The 22625-nt window shown below is 53.2% G+C and overlaps 1 protein-coding gene across 1 annotated transcript in view; it reads left to right on the forward strand.

Annotated features, from left to right (window-relative positions):
• Positions 1 to 22625, forward strand: part of LOC132385490 (protein FAM83E-like) — a 92447-nt gene that overhangs the window by 63603 nt on the left and 6219 nt on the right. The window contains exon 3 of the mRNA XM_059957599.1: positions 22234 to 22401. Coding sequence (XP_059813582.1) covers positions 22234 to 22401 — 168 coding nt within the window. The remainder of the gene's footprint in view (positions 1 to 22233; positions 22402 to 22625) is intronic.

Genomic DNA, 22625 nt, shown 5'->3' on the forward strand with positions numbered 1-22625 from the left:
GTGGTTCGACTGTGGGTCAGAGTGAGGTGTAGGACACAGTGGTTCGACTGTGGGTCAGAGTGAGGTGTAGGACACTGTGGTTCGACTGTGGGTCAGAGTGAGGTGTAGGACACAGTGGTTCGACTGTGGTACAGACTGAGGTGTAGGACACAGTGGTTCGACTGTGGTACAGACTGAGGTGTAGGACACAGTGGTTCGACTGTGGGTCAGAGTGATGTGTAGGACACAGTGGTTCAACTGTGGGTCAGAGAGAGGTGTAGGACACAGTGGTTCGACTGTGGTACAGAGTGAGGTGTAGGACACAGTGGTTCGACTGTGGGTCAGAGTGAGGTGTAGGACACAGTGGTTCGACTGTGGTACAGAGTGAGGTGTAGGAAACAGTGGTTCGACTGTGGGTCAGAGTGAGGGGTAGGACACTGTGGTTCGACTGTGGGTCAGAGTGAGGTGTGGGACACTGTGGTTCGACTGTGGTACAGAGTGAGGTGTAGGACACAGTGGTTCGACTGTGGGTCAGAGTGAGGTGTAGGACACAGTGGTTCGACTGTGGTACAGAGTGAGGTGTAGGACACTGTGGTTCGACTGTGGTACAGAGTGAGTTGTAGGACACAGTGGTTCGACTGTGGGTCAGAGTGAGTTGTAGGACACAGTAGTTCGACTATGGTACAGAGTGCGGTGTAGGACACAGTGGTTCGACAGTGGTACAGAGTGAGGTGTAGGACACAGTGGTTCGACTGTGGGTCAGAGTGAGGTGTAGGACACAGTGGTTCGACTGTGGTACAGAGTGAGGTGTAGGACACAGTGGTTCGACTGTGGGTCAGAGTGAGGTGTAGGACACAGTGGTTCGACTGTGGTACAGAGTGAGGTGTAGGACACAGTGGTTCGACTGTGGTACAGAGTGAGGTGTAGGACACAGTGGTTCGACTGTGGGTCAGAGTGAGGTGAAGGACACAGTGGTTCGACTGTGGTACAGAGTGACGTGTAGGACACAGTGGTTCGACTGTGGTGCAGAGTGAGGTGTAGGACACTGTGGTTCGACTGTGGGTCAGATTGATGTGTAGGACACTGTGGTTCGACTGTGGGTCAGAGTGATGTGTAGGACACTGGTTCGACTGTGGGTCAGAGTGAGGTGTAGGACACAGTGGTTCGACTGTGGTGCAGAGTGAGGTGTAGGACACTGTGGTTCGACTGTGGTACAGAGTGAGGTGTAGGACACAGTGGTTCGACTGTGGTACAGAGTGAGGTGTAGGACAGAGTGGTTCGACTGTGGTACAGAGTGAGGTGTAGGTCACAGTGGTTCGACTGTGGGTCAGAGTGAGGTGTAGGACACAGTGGTTCAACTGTGGTACAGAGTGAGGTGTAGGACACAGTGGTTCGACTGTGGGTCAGAGTGAGGTGTAGGTCACAGTGGTTCGACTGTGGGTCAGAGTGAGGTGTAGGACACAGTGGTTCAACTGTGGTACAGAGTGAGGTGTAGGAAACAGTGGTTCGACTGTGGGTCAGTGTGAGTTGTAGGACACTGTGGTTCGACTGTGGGTCAGAGTGATGTGTAGGACACTGGTTCGACTGTGGGTCAGAGTGAGGTGTAGGACACAGTGGTTCGACTGTTGTGCAGAGTGAGGTGTAGGACACTGTGGTTCGACTGTGGTACAGAGTGAGGAGTAGGACACAGTGGTTCGACTGTGGGTCAGAGTTATGTGTAGGATACAGTGGTTCGACTGTGGTACAGAGTGAGGTGTAGGACACAGTGGTTCGACTGTGGTACAGAGTGAGGTGTAGGACACAGTGGTTCGACTGTGGTACAGAGTGAGGTGTAGGACACAGTGGTTCGACTGTGGGTCAGAGTGAGGTGTAGGAACCAGTGGTTCGACTGTGGTACAGAGTGAGGTGTAGGACACAGTGGTTCGACTGTGGTACAGAGTGAGGTGTAGGACACAGTGGTTCGACTGTGGTACCGGGTGAGGTGTAGGACACAGTGGTTCGACTGTGGGTCAGAGTGAGTTGTAGGACACAGTGGTTCGACTGTGGGTCAGAGTGAGGTGAAGGACACAGTGGTTCGACTGTGGGTCAGAGTGATGTGCAGGACACAGTGGTTCGACTGTGGTACAGAGTGAGGTGTAGGACACAGTGGTTCGACTGTGGGTCAGAGTGAGGTGTAGGACACTGTGGTTCGACTGTGGGTCAGAGTGAGGTGTAGGACACTGTGGTTCGACTGTGGGTCAGAGTGAGTTGTAGGACACAGTGGTTCGACTGTGGTACAGAGTGAGGTGAAGGACACAGTGGTTCGACTGTGGGTCAGAGTGATGTGCAGGACACAGTGGTTCGACTGTGGTACAGAGTGAGGTGTAGGACACAGTGGTTCGACTGTGGTACAGAGTGAGGTGTAGGACACAGTGGTTCGACTGTGGGTCAGAGTGAGGTGTAGGACACTGTGGTTCGACTGTGGGTCAGTGTGAGTTGTAGGACACTGTGGTTCGACTGTGGGTCAGAGTGATGTGTAGGACACTGGTTCGACTGTGGGTCAGAGTGAGGTGTAGGACACAGTGGTTCGACTGTTGTGCAGAGTGAGGTGTAGGACACTGTGGTTCGACTGTGGTACAGAGTGAGGAGTAGGACACAGTGGTTCGACTGTGGGTCAGAGTTATGTGTAGGATACAGTGGTTCGACTGTGGTACAGAGTGAGGTGTAGGACACAGTGGTTCGACTGTGGTACAGAGTGAGGTGTAGGACACAGTGGTTCGACTGTGGTACAGAGTGAGGTGTAGGACACAGTGGTTCGACTGTGGGTCAGAGTGAGGTGTAGGAACCAGTGGTTCGACTGTGGTACAGAGTGAGGTGTAGGACACAGTGGTTCGACTGTGGTACAGAGTGAGGTGTAGGACACAGTGGTTCGACTGTGGTACCGGGTGAGGTGTAGGACACAGTGGTTCGACTGTGGGTCAGAGTGAGTTGTAGGACACAGTGGTTCGACTGTGGGTCAGAGTGAGGTGAAGGACACAGTGGTTCGACTGTGGGTCAGAGTGATGTGCAGGACACAGTGGTTCGACTGTGGTACAGAGTGAGGTGTAGGACACAGTGGTTCGACTGTGGGTCAGAGTGAGGTGTAGGACACTGTGGTTCGACTGTGGGTCAGAGTGAGGTGTAGGACACTGTGGTTCGACTGTGGGTCAGAGTGAGTTGTAGGACACAGTGGTTCGACTGTGGTACAGAGTGAGGTGAAGGACACAGTGGTTCGACTGTGGGTCAGAGTGATGTGCAGGACACAGTGGTTCGACTGTGGTACAGAGTGAGGTGTAGGACACAGTGGTTCGACTGTGGTACAGAGTGAGGTGTAGGACACAGTGGTTCGACTGTGGGTCAGAGTGAGGTGTAGGACACTGTGGTTCGACTGTGGGTCAGAGTGATGTGTAGGACACAGTGGTTCGACTGTGGGTCAGAGTGAGGTGTCGGACACACTGGTTCGACTGTGGGTCAGAGTGAGGGGTAGGACACAGTGGTTCAACTGTGGGTCAGAGTGAGGTGTAGGACACAGTGGTTCGACTGTGGTACAGAGTGAGGTGTAGGACACAGTGGTTCGACTGTGGGTCAGAGTGAGGTGTAGGACACTGTGGTTCGACTGTGGGTCTGAGTGATGTGTAGGACACAGTGGTTCGACTGTGGGTCAGAGTGATGTGCAGGACACAGTGGTTCGACTGTGGTACAGAGTGAGGTGTAGGACACAGTGGTTCGACTGTGGGTCAGAGTGATGTGCAGGACACAGTGGTTCGACTGTGGTACAGAGTGAGGTGTAGGACACTGTGGTTCGACTGTGGTACAGAGTGAGGAGTAGGACACAGTGGTTCGACTGTGGGTCAGAGTTATGTGTAGGATACAGTGGTTCGACTGTGGTACAGAGTGAGGTGTAGGACACAGTGGTTCGACTGTGGTACAGAGTGAGGTGTAGGACACAGTGGTTCGACTGTGGTACAGAGTGAGGTGTAGGACACAGTGGTTCGACTGTGGGTCAGAGTGAGGTGTAGGACACAGTGGTTCGACTGTGGTACAGAGTGAGGTGTAGGACACAGTGGTTCGACTGTGGTACAGAGTGAGGTGTAGGACACAGTGGTTCGACTGTGGTACCGGGTGAGGTGTAGGACACAGTGGTTCGACTGTGGGTCAGAGTGAGTTGTAGGACACAGTGGTTCGACTGTGGTACAGAGTGAGGTGAAGGACACAGTGGTTCGACTGTGGGTCAGAGTGATGTGCAGGACACAGTGGTTCGACTGTGGTACAGAGTGAGGTGTAGGACACTGTGGTTCGACTGTGGGTCAGAGTGAGGTGTAGGACACTGTGGTTCGACTGTGGGTCAGAGTGAGGTGTAGGACACTGTGGTTCGACTGTGGGTCAGAGTGAGTTGTAGGACACAGTGGTTCGACTGTGGTACAGAGTGAGGTGAAGGACGCAGTGGTTCGACTGTGGGTCAGAGTGATGTGCAGGACACAGTGGTTCGACTGTGGTACAGAGTGAGGTGTAGGACACAGTGGTTCGACTGTGGTACAGAGTGAGGTGTAGGACACAGTGGTTCGACTGTGGTACAGAGTGAGGTGTAGGACACAGTGGTTCGACTGTGGGTCAGAGTGAGGTGTAGGACACAGTGGTTCGACAGTGGTACAGAGTGAGGTGTAGGACACAGTGGTTCGACTGTGGTACAGAGTGAGGTGTAGGACACAGTGGTTCGACTGTGGTACAGAGTGAGGTGTAGGACAGAGTGGTTCGACTGTGGTACAGAGTGAGGTGTAGGTCACAGTGGTTCGACTGTGGGTCAGAGTGAGGTGTAGGACACAGTGGTTCAACTGTGGTACAGAGTGAGGTGTAGGACACAGTGGTTCGACTGTGGGTCAGAGTGAGGTGTAGGTCACAGTGGTTCGACTGTGGGTCAGAGTGAGGTGTAGGACACAGTGGTTCAACTGTGGTACAGAGTGAGGTGTAGGAAACAGTGGTTCGACTGTGGGTCAGAGTGAGTTGTAGGACACTGTGGTTCGACTGTGGGTCAGAGTGATGTGTAGGACACTGGTTCGACTGTGGGTCAGAGTGAGGTGTAGGACACAGTGGTTCGACTGTGGTGCAGAGTGAGGTGTAGGACACTGTGGTTCGACTGTGGTACAGAGTGAGGAGTAGGACACAGTGGTTCGACTGTGGGTCAGAGTTATGTGTAGGATACAGTGGTTCGACTGTGGTACAGAGTGAGGTGTAGGACACAGTGGTTCGACTGTGGTACAGAGTGAGGTGTAGGACACAGTGGTTCGACTGTGGTACAGAGTGAGGTGTAGGACACAGTGGTTCGACTGTGGGTCAGAGTGAGGTGTAGGAACCAGTGGTTCGACTGTGGTACAGAGTGAGGTGTAGGACACAGTGGTTCGACTGTGGTACAGAGTGAGGTGTAGGACACAGTGGTTCGACTGTGGTACCGGGTGAGGTGTAGGACACAGTGGTTCGACTGTGGGTCAGAGTGAGTTGTAGGACACAGTGGTTCGACTGTGGGTCAGAGTGAGGTGAAGGACACAGTGGTTCGACTGTGGGTCAGAGTGATGTGCAGGACACAGTGGTTCGACTGTGGTACAGAGTGAGGTGTAGGACACAGTGGTTCGACTGTGGGTCAGAGTGAGGTGTAGGACACTGTGGTTCGACTGTGGGTCAGAGTGAGGTGTAGGACACTGTGGTTCGACTGTGGGTCAGAGTGAGTTGTAGGACACAGTGGTTCGACTGTGTTACAGAGTGAGGTGAAGGACACAGTGGTTCGACTGTGGGTCAGAGTGATGTGCAGGACACAGTGGTTCGACTGTGGTACAGAGTGAGGTGTAGGACACAGTGGTTCGACTGTGGTACAGAGTGAGGTGTAGGACACAGTGGTTCGACTGTGGGTCAGAGTGAGGTGTAGGACACTGTGGTTCGACTGTGGGTCAGAGTGATGTGTAGGACACAGTGGTTCGACTGTGGGTCAGAGTGAGGTGTCGGACACACTGGTTCGACTGTGGGTCAGAGTGAGGGGTAGGACACAGTGGTTCAACTGTGGGTCAGAGTGAGGTGTAGGACACAGTGGTTCGACTGTGGTACAGAGTGAGGTGTAGGACACAGTGGTTCGACTGTGGGTCAGAGTGAGGTGTAGGACACTGTGGTTCGACTGTGGGTCTGAGTGATGTGTAGGACACAGTGGTTCGACTGTGGGTCAGAGTGATGTGCAGGACACAGTGGTTCGACTGTGGTACAGAGTGAGGTGTAGGACACAGTGGTTCGACTGTGGGTCAGAGTGATGTGCAGGACACAGTGGTTCGACTGTGGTACAGAGTGAGGTGTAGGACACTGTGGTTCGACTGTGGTACAGAGTGAGGAGTAGGACACAGTGGTTCGACTGTGGGTCAGAGTTATGTGTAGGATACAGTGGTTCGACTGTGGTACAGAGTGAGGTGTAGGACACAGTGGTTCGACTGTGGTACAGAGTGAGGTGTAGGACACAGTGGTTCGACTGTGGTACAGAGTGAGGTGTAGGACACAGTGGTTCGACTGTGGGTCAGAGTGAGGTGTAGGACACAGTGGTTCGACTGTGGTACAGAGTGAGGTGTAGGACACAGTGGTTCGACTGTGGTACAGAGTGAGGTGTAGGACACAGTGGTTCGACTGTGGTACCGGGTGAGGTGTAGGACACAGTGGTTCGACTGTGGGTCAGAGTGAGTTGTAGGACACAGTGGTTCGACTGTGGTACAGAGTGAGGTGAAGGACACAGTGGTTCGACTGTGGGTCAGAGTGATGTGCAGGACACAGTGGTTCGACTGTGGTACAGAGTGAGGTGTAGGACACAGTGGTTCGACTGTGGGTCAGAGTGAGGTGTAGGACACTGTGGTTCGACTGTGGGTCAGAGTGAGGTGTAGGACACTGTGGTTCGACTGTGGGTCAGAGTGAGTTGTAGGACACAGTGGTTCGACTGTGGTACAGAGTGAGGTGAAGGACACAGTGGTTCGACTGTGGGTCAGAGTGATGTGCAGGACACAGTGGTTCGACTGTGGTACAGAGTGAGGTGTAGGACACAGTGGTTCGACTGTGGTACAGAGTGAGGTGTAGGACACAGTGGTTCGACTGTGGTACAGAGTGAGGTGTAGGACACAGTGGTTCGACTGTGGGTCAGAGTGAGGTGTAGGACACAGTGGTTCGACTGTGGTACAGAGTGAGGTGTAGGACACAGTGGTTCGACTGTGGTACAGAGTGAGGTGTAGGACACAGTGGTTCGACTGTGGTACCGGGTGAGGTGTAGGACACAGTGGTTCGACTGTGGGTCAGAGTGAGTTGTAGGACACAGTGGTTCGACTGTGGGTCAGAGTGAGGTGAAGGACACAGTGGTTCGACTGTGGGTCAGAGTGAGTTGTAGGACACAGTGGTTCGACTGTGGGTCAGAGTGATGTGTAGGACACTGGTTCGACTGTGGGTCAGAGTGAGGTGTAGGACACAGTGGTTCGACTGTGGTGCAGAGTGAGGTGTAGGACACTGTGGTTCGACTGTGGTACAGAGTGAGGAGTAGGACACAGTGGTTCGACTGTGGGTCAGAGTTATGTGTAGGATACAGTGGTTCGACTGTGGTACAGAGTGAGGTGTAGGACACAGTGGTTCGACTGTGGTACAGAGTGAGGTGTAGGACACAGTGGTTCGACTGTGGTACAGAGTGAGGTGTAGGACACAGTGGTTCGACTGTGGGTCAGAGTGAGGTGTAGGACACAGTGGTTCGACTGTGGTACAGAGTGAGGTGTAGGACACAGTGGTTCGACTGTGGTACAGAGTGAGGTGTAGGACACAGTGGTTCGACTGTGGTACCGGGTGAGGTGTAGGACACAGTGGTTCGACTGTGGGTCAGAGTGAGTTGTAGGACACAGTGGTTCGACTGTGGGTCAGAGTGAGGTGAAGGACACAGTGGTTCGACTGTGGGTCAGAGTGATGTGCAGGACACAGTGGTTCGACTGTGGTACAGAGTGAGGTGTAGGACACAGTGGTTCGACTGTGGGTCAGAGTGAGGTGTAGGACACTGTGGTTCGACTGTGGGTCAGAGTGAGGTGTAGGACACTGTGGTTCGACTGTGGGTCAGAGTGAGTTGTAGGACACAGTGGTTCGACTGTGGTACAGAGTGAGGTGAAGGACACAGTGGTTCGACTGTGGGTCAGAGTGATGTGCAGGACACAGTGGTTCGACTGTGGTACAGAGTGAGGTGTAGGACACAGTGGTTCGACTGTGGTACAGAGTGAGGTGTAGGACACAGTGGTTCGACTGTGGGTCAGAGTGAGGTGTAGGACACTGTGGTTCGACTGTGGGTCAGAGTGATGTGTAGGACACAATGGTTCGACTGTGGGTCAGAGTGAGGTGTCGGACACACTGGTTCGACTGTGGGTCAGAGTGAGGGGTAGGACACAGTGGTTCAACTGTGGGTCAGAGTGAGGTGTAGGACACAGTGGTTCGACTGTGGTACAGAGTGAGGTGTAGGACACAGTGGTTCGACTGTGGGTCAGAGTGAGGTGTAGGACACTGTGGTTCGACTGTGGGTCAGAGTGATGTGTAGGACACAGTGGTTCGACTGTGGGTCAGAGTGATGTGCAGGACACAGTGGTTCGACTGTGGTACAGAGTGAGGTGTAGGACACAGTGGTTCGACTGTGGGTCAGAGTGATGTGCAGGACACAGTGGTTCGACTGTGGTACAGAGTGAGGTGTAGGACACTGTGGTTCGACTGTGGTACAGAGTGAGGAGTAGGACACAGTGGTTCGACTGTGGGTCAGAGTTATGTGTAGGATACAGTGGTTCGACTGTGGTACAGAGTGAGGTGTAGGACACAGTGGTTCGACTGTGGTACAGAGTGAGGTGTAGGACACAGTGGTTCGACTGTGGTACAGAGTGAGGTGTAGGACACAGTGGTTCGACTGTGGGTCAGAGTGAGGTGTAGGACACAGTGGTTCGACTGTGGTACAGAGTGAGGTGTAGGACACAGTGGTTCGACTGTGGTACAGAGTGAGGTGTAGGACACAGTGGTTCGACTGTGGTACCGGGTGAGGTGTAGGACACAGTGGTTCGACTGTGGGTCAGAGTGAGTTGTAGGACACAGTGGTTCGACTGTGGTACAGAGTGAGGTGAAGGACACAGTGGTTCGACTGTGGGTCAGAGTGATGTGCAGGACACAGTGGTTCGACTGTGGTACAGAGTGAGGTGTAGGACACAGTGGTTCGACTGTGGGTCAGAGTGAGGTGTAGGACACTGTGGTTCGACTGTGGGTCAGAGTGAGGTGTAGGACACTGTGGTTCGACTGTGGGTCAGAGTGAGTTGTAGGACACAGTGGTTCGACTGTGGTACAGAGTGAGGTGAAGGACACAGTGGTTCGACTGTGGGTCAGAGTGATGTGCAGGACACAGTGGTTCGACTGTGGTACAGAGTGAGGTGTAGGACACAGTGGTTCGACTGTGGTACAGAGTGAGGTGTAGGACACAGTGGTTCGACTGTGGGTCAGAGTGAGGTGTAGGACACTGTGGTTCGACTGTGGGTCAGAGTGATGTGTAGGACACAGTGGTTCGACTGTGGGTCAGAGTGAGGTGTCGGACACACTGGTTCGACTGTGGGTCAGAGTGAGGGGTAGGACACAGTGGTTCAACTGTGGGTCAGAGTGAGGTGTAGGACACAGTGGTTCGACTGTGGTACAGAGTGAGATGTAGGACACAGTGGTTCGACTGTGGGTCAGAGTGAGGTGTAGGACACTGTGGTTCGACTGTGGGTCAGAGTGATGTGTAGGACACAGTGGTTCGACTGTGGGTCAGAGTGATGTGCAGGACACAGTGGTTTGACTGTGGTACAGAGTGAGGTGTAGGACACAGTGGTTCGACTGTGGGTCAGAGTGATGTGCAGGACACAGTGGTTCGACTGTGGTACAGAGTGAGGTGTAGGACACAGTGGTTCGACTGTGGTGCAGAGTGATGTGTAGGACACAGTGGTTCGACTGTGGTACAGAGTGAGGTGTAGGTCACAGTGGTTCGACTGTGGTACAGAGTGAGGTGTAGGACACAGTGGTTCGACTGTGGTACAGAGTGAGGTGTAGGACACAGTGGTTCGACTGTGTGTCAGAGTGAGGTTTAGGTCACAGTGGTTCGACTGTGGGTCAGAGTGAGGTGTAGGACACAGTGGTTCGACTGTGTACAGAGTGTGGAGTAGGACACAGTGGCTCAACTATGGTACAGAGTGCGGTGTAGGACACAGTGGTTCGACTGTGGGTCAGAGTGAGGTGTAGGACACAGTGGTTCGACTGTGGGTCAGAGTGAGGTGTAGGACACAGTGGCTCAACTGTGGTACCGGGTGAGGTGTAGGACACAGTGGTTCGACTGTGGGTCAGAGTGAGGTGTAGGACACAGTGGTTCGACTGTGGGTCAGAGTGATGTGTAGGACACAGTGGTTCGACTGTGGTACAGAGTGAGTTGTAGGACACACTGGTTCGACTGTGGGTCAGAGTGAGGTGTAGGACACAGTGGTTCGACTATGGTACAGAGTGATGTGTAGGACACAGTGGTTCGACTGTGGGTCAGAGTGAGTTGTAGGATACAGTGGTTCGACTGTGGGTCAGAGTGAGGTGTAGGACACAGTGGTTCGACTGTTGGTCAGAGTGAGGTGTAGGACACAGTGGTTCGACTGTGGTACAGAGTGAGGTGTAGGACACAGTGGTTCGACTGTGGGTCAGAGTGATGTGTAGGACACAGTGGTTCGACTGTGGATCAGAGTGAGGTGTAGGACACAGTGGTTCGACTGTGGGTCAGAGTGAGGTGTAGGACACAGTGGTTCGACTGTGGATCAGAGTGAGGGGTAGGACACAGTGGTTCGACTGTTGGTCAGAGTGATGTGTAGGACATAGTGGTTCGACTGTGGGTCAGAGTGAGGTGTAGAACACAGTGGTTCGACTGTGGTTCAGGGTGAGGTGTAGGACACAGTGGTTCGACTGTGGGTCAGAGTGATGTTTAGGACACAGTGGTTCGACTGTGGTACAGAGTGAGGTGTAGGACACAGTGGTTCGACTGTGGGTCAGATTGATGTGTAGGACACAGTGGTTCGACTATGGGTCAGAGTGAGGTGTAGGACTCAGTGGTTCGACTGTGGATCAGAGTGATGTGTAGGACACTGTGGTTCGACTGTGGTACAGAGTGAGGTGTAGGACACAGTGGTTCGACTGTGGTACATATTGAGGTGTAGGACACAGTGGTTCGACTGTGGGTCAGAGTGAGGTGTAGGACACAGTGGTTCGAATATGGTACAGAGTGAGGTGTAGGACACAGTGGTTCGACTGTGGGTCAGAGTGAGGTGTAGGACACAGTGGTTCGACTGTGGGTCAGAGTGAGGTGTAGGACACAGTGGTTCAACTGTGGGTCAGAGTGAGTTGTAGGACACAGTGGTTCGACTGTGGTACAGAGTGAGTTGTAGGACACAGTGGTTCGACTGTGGGTCAGAGTGAGGTGTAGGACACTGTGGTTCGACTTGGGTCAGAGTGAGTTGTAGGACACAGTGGTTCGATTGTGGGTCAGTGTGAGGTGTAGGACACAGTGGTTCGACTGTGGGTCAGAGTGAGGTTTAGGACACAGTGGTTCGACTGTGTGTCAGAGTGAGGTTTAGGTCACAGTGGTTCGACTGTGGGTCAGAGTGAGGTGTAGGACACAGTGGTTCGACTGTGGTACAGAGGGAGGTGTAGGACACAGTGGTTCGACTGTGGTACAGAGTGAGGAGTAGGACACAGTGGCTCAACTATGGTACAGAGTGCGGTGTAGGACACAGTGGTTCGACTGTGGGTCAGAGTGAGGTGTAGGACACAGTGGCTCAACTGTGGTACCGGGTGAGGTGTAGGACACAGTGGTTCGACTGTGGGTCAGAGTGAGGTGTAGGACACTGTGGTTCGACTGTGGGTCAGAGTGATGTGTAGGACACAGTGGTTCGACTGTGGGTCAGAGTGATGTGCAGGACACAGTGGTTCGACTGTGGTACAGAGTGAGGTGTAGGACACAGTGGTTCGACTGTGGGTCAGAGTGATGTGCAGGACACAGTGGTTCGACTGTGGTACAGAGTGAGGTGTAGGACACTGTGGTTCGACTGTGGTACAGAGTGAGGAGTAGGACACAGTGGTTCGACTGTGGGTCAGAGTTATGTGTAGGATACAGTGGTTCGACTGTGGTACAGAGTGAGGTGTAGGACACAGTGGTTCGACTGTGGTACAGAGTGAGGTGTAGGACACAGTGGTTCGACTGTGGTACAGAGTGAGGTGTAGGACACAGTGGTTCGACTGTGGGTCAGAGTGAGGTGTAGGACACAGTGGTTCGACTGTGGTACAGAGTGAGGTGTAGGACACAGTGGTTCGACTGTGGTACAGAGTGAGGTGTAGGACACAGTGGTTCGACTGTGGTACCGGGTGAGGTGTAGGACACAGTGGTTCGACTGTGGGTCAGAGTGAGTTGTAGGACACAGTGGTTCGACTGTGGTACAGAGTGAGGTGAAGGACACAGTGGTTCGACTGTGGGTCAGAGTGATGTGCAGGACACAGTGGTTCGACTGTGGTACAGAGTGAGGTGTAGGACACAGTGGTTCGACTGTGGGTCAGAGTGAGGTGTAGGACACTGTGGTTCGACTGTGGGTCAGAGTGAGGTGTAGGACACTGTGGTTCGACTGTGGGTCAGAGTGAGTTGTAGGACACAGTGGTTCGACTGTGGTACAGAGTGAGGTGAAGGACACAGTGGTTCGACTGTGGGTCAGAGTGATGTGCAGGACACAGTGGTTCGACTGTGGTACAGAGTGAGGTGTAGGACACAGTGGTTCGACTGTGGTACAGAGTGAGGTGTAGGACACAGTGGTTCGACTGTGGGTCAGAGTGAGGTGTAGGACACTGTGGTTCGACTGTGGGTCAGAGTGATGTGTAGGACACAGTGGTTCGACTGTGGGTCAGAGTGAGGTGTCGGACACACTGGTTCGACTGTGGGTCAGAGTGAGGGGTAGGACACAGTGGTTCAACTGTGGGTCAGAGTGAGGTGTAGGACACAGTGGTTCGACTGTGGTACAGAGTGAGATGTAGGACACAGTGGTTCGACTGTGGGTCAGAGTGAGGTGTAGGACACTGTGGTTCGACTGTGGGTCAGAGTGATGTGTAGGACACAGTGGTTCGACTGTGGGTCAGAGTGATGTGCAGGACACAGTGGTTTGACTGTGGTACAGAGTGAGGTGTAGGACACAGTGGTTCGACTGTGGGTCAGAGTGATGTGCAGGACACAGTGGTTCGACTGTGGTACAGAGTGAGGTGTAGGACACAGTGGTTCGACTGTGGTGCAGAGTGATGTGTAGGACACAGTGGTTCGACTGTGGTACAGAGTGAGGTGTAGGTCACAGTGGTTCGACTGTGGTACAGAGTGAGGTGTAGGACACAGTGGTTCGACTGTGGTACAGAGTGAGGTGTAGGACACAGTGGTTCGACTGTGTGTCAGAGTGAGGTTTAGGTCACAGTGGTTCGACTGTGGGTCAGAGTGAGGTGTAGGACACAGTGGTTCGACTGTGTACAGAGTGTGGAGTAGGACACAGTGGCTCAACTATGGTACAGAGTGCGGTGTAGGACACAGTGGTTCGACTGTGGGTCAGAGTGAGGTGTAGGACACAGTGGTTCGACTGTGGGTCAGAGTGAGGTGTAGGACACAGTGGCTCAACTGTGGTACCGGGTGAGGTGTAGGACACAGTGGTTCGACTGTGGGTCAGAGTGAGGTGTAGGACACAGTGGTTCGACTGTGGGTCAGAGTGATGTGTAGGACACAGTGGTTCGACTGTGGTACAGAGTGAGTTGTAGGACACACTGGTTCGACTGTGGGTCAGAGTGAGGTGTAGGACACAGTGGTTCGACTATGGTACAGACTGATGTGTAGGACACAGTGGTTCGACTGTGGGTCAGAGTGAGTTGTAGGATACAGTGGTTCGACTGTGGGTCAGAGTGAGGTGTAGGACACAGTGGTTCGACTGTTGGTCAGAGTGAGGTGTAGGACACAGTGGTTCGACTGTGGTACAGAGTGAGGTGTAGGACACAGTGGTTCGACTGTGGGTCAGAGTGATGTGTAGGACACAGTGGTTCGACTGTGGATCAGAGTGAGGTGTAGGACACAGTGGTTCGACTGTGGGTCAGAGTGAGGTGTAGGACACAGTGGTTCGACTGTGGATCAGAGTGAGGGGTAGGACACAGTGGTTCGACTGTTGGTCAGAGTGATGTGTAGGACATAGTGGTTCGACTGTGGGTCAGAGTGAGGTGTAGAACACAGTGGTTCGACTGTGGTTCAGGGTGAGGTGTAGGACACAGTGGTTCGACTGTGGGTCAGAGTGATGTTTAGGACTCAGTGGTTCGACTGTGGATCAGAGTGATGTGTAGGACACTGTGGTTCGACTGTGGTACAGAGTGAGGTGTAGGACACAGTGGTTCGACTGTGGTACATATTGAGGTGTAGGACACAGTGGTTCGACTGTGGGTCAGAGTGAGGTGTAGGACACAGTGGTTCGAATATGGTACAGAGTGAGGTGTAGGACACAGTGGTTCGACTGTGGGTCAGAGTGAGGTGTAGGACACAGTGGTTCGACTGTGGGTCAGAGTGAGGTGTAGGACACAGTGGTTCAACTGTGGGTCAGAGTGAGTTGTAGGACACAGTGGTTCGACTGTGGTACAGAGTGAGTTGTAGGACACAGTGGTTCGACTGTGGGTCAGAGTGAGGTGTAGGACACTGTGGTTCGACTTGGGTCAGAGTGAGTTGTAGGACACAGTGGTTCGATTGTGGGTCAGTGTGAGGTGTAGGACACAGTGGTTCGACTGTGGGTCAGAGTGAGGTTTAGGACACAGTGGTTCGACTGTGTGTCAGAGTGAGGTTTAGGTCACAGTGGTTCGACTGTGGGTCAGAGTGAGGTGTAGGACACAGTGGTTCGACTGTGGTACAGAGGGAGGTGTAGGACACAGTGGTTCGACTGTGGTACAGAGTGAGGAGTAGGACACAGTGGCTCAACTATGGTACAGAGTGCGGTGTAGGACACAGTGGTTCGACTGTGGGTCAGAGTGAGGTGTAGGACACAGTGGCTCAACTGTGGTACCGGGTGAGGTGTAGGACACAGTGGTTCGACTGTGGGTCAGAGTGAGGTGTAGGACACAATGGTTCGACTGTGGGTCAGAGTGAGGTGTAGGACACAGTGGTTCGACTGTGGGTCAGAGTGAGGTGTAGGACACAGTGGTTCGACTGTGGGTCAGAGTGATGTGTAGGACACAGTGGTTCGACTGTGGTACAGAGTGAGTTGTAGGACACAGTGGTTCGACTGTGGTACAGAGTGAGGTGTAGGACACAGTGGTTCGACTATGGTACAGACTGATGTGTAGGACACAGTGGTTCGACTGTGGGTCAGAGTGAGTTGTAGGACACAGTGGTTCGACTGTGGGTCAGAGTGAGGTGTAGGACACAGTGGTTCGACTGTGGGTCAGAGTGAGTTGTAGGACACAGTGGTTCGACTGTGGGTCAGAGTGAGGTGTAGGACACAGTGGTTCGACTGTGGTACAGAATGAGGAGTAGGACACAGTGGCTCAACTATGGTACAGAGTGCGGTGTAGGACACAGTGGTTCGACTGTGGTACCGGGTGAGGTTTAGGACACAGTGGTTCGACTGTGGGTCAGAGTGAGGTGTAGGACACAGTGGCTCAACTGTGGTACCGGGTGAGGTGTAGGACACAGTGGTTCGACTGTGGGTCAGAGTGAGGTGTAGGACACAATGGTTCGACTGTGGGTCAGAGTGAGGTGTAGGACACAGTGGTTCGACTGTGGGTCAGAGTGAGGTGTAGGACACAGTGGTTCGACTGTGGTACAGAGTGAGTTGTAGGACACAGTGGTTCGACTGTGGTACAGAGTGAGGTGTAGGACACAGTGGTTCGACTATGGTACAGACTGATGTGTAGGACACAGTGGTTCGACTGTGGGTCAGAGTGAGTTGTAGGACACAGTGGTTCGACTGTGGGTCAGAGTGAGGTGTAGGACACAGTGGTTCGACTGTGGGTCAGAGTGAGTTGTAGGACACAGTGGTTCGACTGTGGGTCAGAGTGAGGTGTAGGACACAGTGGTTCGACTGTGGTACAGAATGAGGAGTAGGACACAGTGGTTCGACTGTGGTACAGAGTGAGGTGTAGGACACAGTGGTTCGACTGTGGGTCAGATTGATGTGTAGGACACAGTGGTTCGACTATGGGTCAGAGTGAGGTGTAGGACTCAGTGGTTCGACTGTGGGTCAGAGTGAGGTGTAGGACACAGTGGTTCGAATATGGTACAGAGTGAGGTGAAGGACACAGTGGTTCGACTGTGGGTCAGAGTGATGTGCAGGACACAGTGGTTCGACTGTGGTACAGAGTGAGGTGTAGGACACAGTGGTTCGACTGTGGTACAGAGTGAGGTGTAGGACACAGTGGTTCGACTGTGGGTCAGAGTGAGGTGTAGGACACTGTGGTTCGACTGTGGGTCAGAGTGATGTGTAGGACACAGTGGTTCGACTGTGGGTCAGAGTGAGGTGTCGGACACACTGGTTCGACTGTGGGTCAGAGTGAGGGGTAGGACACAGTGGTTCAACTGTGGGTCAGAGTGAGGTGTAGGACACAGTGGTTCGACTGTGGTACAGAGTGAGATGTAGGACACAGTGGTTCGACTGTGGGTCAGAGTGAGGTGTAGGACACTGTGGTTCGACTGTGGGTCAGAGTGATGTGTAGGACACAGTGGTTCGACTGTGGGTCAGAGTGATGTGCAGGACACAGTGGTTTGACTGTGGTACAGAGTGAGGTGTAGGACACAGTGGTTCGACTGTGGGTCAGAGTGATGTGCAGGACACAGTGGTTCGACTGTGGTACAGAGTGAGGTGTAGGACACAGTGGTTCGACTGTGGTGCAGAGTGATGTGTAGGACACAGTGGTTCGACTGTGGTACAGAGTGAGGTGTAGGTCACAGTGGTTCGACTGTGGTACAGAGTGAGGTGTAGGACACAGTGGTTCGACTGTGGTACAGAGTGAGGTGTAGGACACAGTGGTTCGACTGTGTGTCAGAGTGAGGTTTAGGTCACAGTGGTTCGACTGTGGGTCAGAGTGAGGTGTAGGACACAGTGGTTCGACTGTGTACAGAGTGTGGAGTAGGACACAGTGGCTCAACTATGGTACAGAGTGCGGTGTAGGACACAGTGGTTCGACTGTGGGTCAGAGTGAGGTGTAGGACACAGTGGTTCGACTGTGGGTCAGAGTGAGGTGTAGGACACAGTGGCTCAACTGTGGTACCGGGTGAGGTGTAGGACACAGTGGTTCGACTGTGGGTCAGAGTGAGGTGTAGGACACAGTGGTTCGACTGTGGGTCAGAGTGATGTGTAGGACACAGTGGTTCGACTGTGGTACAGAGTGAGTTGTAGGACACAGTGGTTCGACTGTGGGTCAGAGTGAGGTGTAGGACACAGTGGTTCGACTATGGTACAGACTGATGTGTAGGACACAGTGGTTCGACTGTGGGTCAGAGTGAGTTGTAGGATACAGTGGTTCGACTGTGGGTCAGAGTGAGGTGTAGGACACAGTGGTTCGACTGTTGGTCAGAGTGAGGTGTAGGACACAGTGGTTCGACTGTGGTACAGAGTGAGGTGTAGGACACAGTGGTTCGACTGTGGGTCAGAGTGATGTGTAGGACACAGTGGTTCGACTGTGGATCAGAGTGAGGTGTAGGACACAGTGGTTCGACTGTGGGTCAGAGTGAGGTGTAGGACACAGTGGTTCGACTGTGGATCAGAGTGAGGGGTAGGACACAGTGGTTCGACTGTTGGTCAGAGTGATGTGTAGGACATAGTGGTTCGACTGTGGGTCAGAGTGAGGTGTAGAACACAGTGGTTCGACTGTGGTTCAGGGTGAGGTGTAGGACACAGTGGTTCGACTGTGGGTCAGAGTGATGTTTAGGACACAGTGGTTCGACTGTGGTACAGAGTGAGGTGTAGGACACAGTGGTTCGACTGTGGGTCAGATTGATGTGTAGGACACAGTGGTTCGACTATGGGTCAGAGTGAGGTGTAGGACTCAGTGGTTCGACTGTGGATCAGAGTGATGTGTAGGACACTGTGGTTCGACTGTGGTACAGAGTGAGGTGTAGGACACAGTGGTTCGACTGTGGTACATATTGAGGTGTAGGACACAGTGGTTCGACTGTGGGTCAGAGTGAGGTGTAGGACACAGTGGTTCGAATATGGTACAGAGTGAGGTGTAGGACACAGTGGTTCGACTGTGGGTCAGAGTGAGGTGTAGGACACAGTGGTTCGACTGTGGGTCAGAGTGAGGTGTAGGACACAGTGGTTCAACTGTGGGTCAGAGTGAGTTGTAGGACACAGTGGTTCGACTGTGGTACAGAGTGAGTTGTAGGACACAGTGGTTCGACTGTGGGTCAGAGTGAGGTGTAGGACACTGTGGTTCGACTTGGGTCAGAGTGAGTTGTAGGACACAGTGGTTCGATTGTGGGTCAGTGTGAGGTGTAGGACACAGTGGTTCGACTGTGGGTCAGAGTGAGGTTTAGGACACAGTGGTTCGACTGTGTGTCAGAGTGAGGTTTAGGTCACAGTGGTTCGACTGTGGGTCAGAGTGAGGTGTAGGACACAGTGGTTCGACTGTGGTACAGAGGGAGGTGTAGGACACAGTGGTTCGACTGTGGTACAGAGTGAGGAGTAGGACACAGTGGCTCAACTATGGTACAGAGTGCGGTGTAGGACACAGTGGTTCGACTGTGGGTCAGAGTGAGGTGTAGGACACAGTGGCTCAACTGTGGTACCGGGTGAGGTGTAGGACACAGTGGTTCGACTGTGGGTCAGAGTGAGGTGTAGGACACAATGGTTCGACTGTGGGTCAGAGTGAGGTGTAGGACACAGTGGTTCGACTGTGGGTCAGAGTGAGGTGTAGGACACAGTGGTTCGACTGTGGGTCAGAGTGATGTGTAGGACACAGTGGTTCGACTGTGGTACAGAGTGAGTTGTAGGACACAGTGGTTCGACTGTGGTACAGAGTGAGGTGTAGGACACAGTGGTTCGACTATGGTACAGACTGATGTGTAGGACACAGTGGTTCGACTGTGGGTCAGAGTGAGTTGTAGGACACAGTGGTTCGACTGTGGGTCAGAGTGAGGTGTAGGACACTGTGGTTCGACTGTGGTACAGAGTGAGGGGTAGGACACAGTGGTTCGACTGTGGTACAGAGTGAGTTGTAGGACACAGTGGTTCGACTGTGGTACAGAGTGAGGTGTAGGACACAGTGGTTCGACTATGGTACAGACTGATGTGTAGGACACAGTGGTTCGACTGTGGGTCAGAGTGAGTTGTAGGACACAGTGGTTCGACTGTGGGTCAGAGTGAGTTGTAGGACACAGTGGTTCGACTGTGGGTCAGAGTGAGGTGTAGGACACAGTGGTTCGACTGTGGTACAGAATGAGGAGTAGGACACAGTGGCTCAACTATGGTACAGAGTGCGGTGTAGGACACAGTGGTTCGACTGTGGTACCGGGTGAGGTTTAGGACACAGTGGTTCGACTGTGGGTCAGAGTGAGGTGTAGGACACAGTGGCTCAACTGTGGTACCGGGTGAGGTGTAGGACACAGTGGTTCGACTGTGGGTCAGAGTGAGGTGTAGGACACAATGGTTCGACTGTGGGTCAGAGTGAGGTGTAGGACACAGTGGTTCGACTGTGGGTCAGAGTGAGGTGTAGGACACAGTGGTTCGACTGTGGTACAGAGTGAGTTGTAGGACACAGTGGTTCGACTGTGGTACAGAGTGAGGTGTAGGACACAGTGGTTCGACTATGGTACAGACTGATGTGTAGGACACAGTGGTTCGACTGTGGGTCAGAGTGAGTTGTAGGACACAGTGGTTCGACTGTGGGTCAGAGTGAGGTGTAGGACACAGTGGTTCGACTGTGGGTCAGAGTGAGTTGTAGGACACAGTGGTTCGACTGTGGGTCAGAGTGAGGTGTAGGACACAGTGGTTCGACTGTGGTACAGAATGAGGAGTAGGACACAGTGGCTCAACTATGGTACAGAGTGCGGTGTAGGACACAGTGGTTCGACTGTGGTACCGGGTGAGGTGTAGGACACAGTGGTTCGACTGTGGGTCAGAGTGAGGTGTAGGACACAGTGGCTCAACTGTGGTACAGAGTGAGTTGTAGGACACAGTGGTTCGACTGTGGTACAGAGTGAGGTGTAGGACACAGTGGTTCGACTGTGGGTCAGAGTGAGGTGCAGGACACAGTGGTTCGACTGTGGGTCAGAGTGAGGTGTAGGACACAATGGTTCGACTGTGGGTCAGAGTGAGGTGTAGGACACAGTGGTTCGACTGTGGTACAGAGTGAGATGTAGGACACTGTGGTTCGACTGTGGGTCAGAGTGATGTGTAGGACACCGTGGTTCGACGTGGGTCAGAGTGAGTTGTAGGACACAGTGGTTCGACTGTGGGTCAGAGTGAGGTGAAGGACACAGTGGTTCGACTGTGGGTCAGAGTGAGTTGTAGGACACAGTGGTTCGACTGTGGGTCAGAGTGAGGTGAAGGACACAGTGGTTCGACTGTGGGTCAGATTGATGTGTAGGACACAGTGGTTTGACTGTGGTACAGAGTGACCTAGAGCCACCTAGCTGGCTCTGAAACCACTCAGAAATCTCTACTTCACTGTCACTCATCCCAGTACGATAACACAGCTTCTACCCCACTGTTGTCAGACTATTGAACGGTCCCCCAGTACGATAATACAGCTTCTACCCCGCTGTTATCAGACTATTGAACGGTCCCCCAGTACGATAAGACAGCTTCTACCCCGTTGTTATCAGACTATTGAACGGTCCTGCAGTACGATAAGACAGCTTCTACCCCGCTGTTATCAGACTATTGAACGGACCCCCAGTATGATAAGACAGTTTCTACCCCGCTGTTATCAGACTATTGAACGGTCCCCCAGTAGGATAAGACAGCTTCTACCCCGCTGTTATCAGACTATTGAACGGACCCCCAGTACGATAAGACAGCTTCTACCCCGCTGTTATCAGACTATTGAACGGTCCCGCAGTACGATAAGACAGCTTCTACCCCGCTGTTATCAGACTATTGAACGGTCCCCCAGTACGATAAGACAGCTTCTACCCCGCTGTTATCAGACTATTGAATGGTCCCCCAGTACGATAAGACAGCTTCTACCCCGCTGTTATCAGACTATTGAACGGTCCCCCAGTACGATAAGACAGCTTCTACCCCGCTGTTATCAGACTATTGAACAGTCCCGCAGTACGATAAGACAGCTTCTACCCCGCTGTTATCAGACTATTGAACGGTCCCCAGTACGATAAGACAGCTTCTACCCCGCTGTTATCAGACTATTGAACGGTCCCCCAGTACGATAAGAGAGCTTCTACCCCGCTGTTATCAGACTATTGAACGGTCCCCAGTACGATAAGACAGCTTCTACCCCGCTGTTATCAGACATTTCAACGGTCCCCCAGTACGATAAGATGGACTCTTGACCTCACGATCTATCTCGTTGTGACCCTTGCACCTTGTTGTCTGCCTGCACTGCTCTTTCTCTGTAACTGTAACACTTTATTCTGCTTTCTGTTATTGTTTTCCCTTGTTCCTCATTTTGTAGGACTTTAGCTCTGTGGGGGGGGGGGGGTATTGGATGGTCTAATGAATATTTCCAATTACAATCCATGTAACTCTTCTCCTGCTCTCACCCTGCCCCCATTCTTTATCCCCTCCTCCCCCTCCCATGTCCCCACCCTCTTTCCCCATGTCCCCACTCCATTCTCCTGCCTCCCCGTTTCCACACACTCCCCTCCCTCCATTCGCTTCCTTCCCTCCCCATCCCCTTCTTCCCCTCTCATGTCCCCACTCTCTTTCCCCATGTCCCCGCTCCATTCTCCTGCCTTCCCGTTTCCACACACTCCCCTCCCTCCACTCGCTTCCTTCCCTCCCCATCCCCTCCTCCCCCTCTCATGTCCCCACTCTCTTTCCCCATGTCCCCACTCCATTCTCCTGCCTCCCCGTTTCCACACACTCCCCTCCCTCCACTCGCTTCCTTCCCTCCCCATCCCCTCCTCCCCCTCTCATGTCCCCACTCTCTTTCCCCATGTCCCCACTCCATTCTCCTGCCTCCCCGTTTCCACACACTCCCCTCCCTCAGGTCATCGCGATCGTCATGGACCAGTTTACGGACGTGGATATTTTCATCGACTTGGTGGACACCTCCCGCCTGCGGAAGATTCCGGTCTACGTGCTGCTGGATCAGCTGAACCTGCCACTCTTTATGGCGATGGCTCGTGCGACCAACACCAACCTCTGGCTGCTGGAGGTGAGGGAGCAGCCATCTTCTAGCACGTTGTGATCAAGATGCCATTGAGCTGGGACATTTTCCCCAGGCTTGGGCAATCAGTAATCATGAATGGCATCTTTCCTACAGCAGGGCGACCAGACTGAACACAATACTCCGAGTGCAGCCTCACCAACGTCCTGTACAACTGCAATATAACGTCACAACTCCTGTACTCAGTGCCCCGACTGAAGAAGGCCAGAGTG

Source organism: Hypanus sabinus (genome assembly GCF_030144855.1).
Source record: "Hypanus sabinus isolate sHypSab1 chromosome 24 unlocalized genomic scaffold, sHypSab1.hap1 SUPER_24_unloc_21, whole genome shotgun sequence".
Taxonomy (NCBI): Eukaryota; Metazoa; Chordata; class Chondrichthyes; order Myliobatiformes; family Dasyatidae; genus Hypanus; species Hypanus sabinus.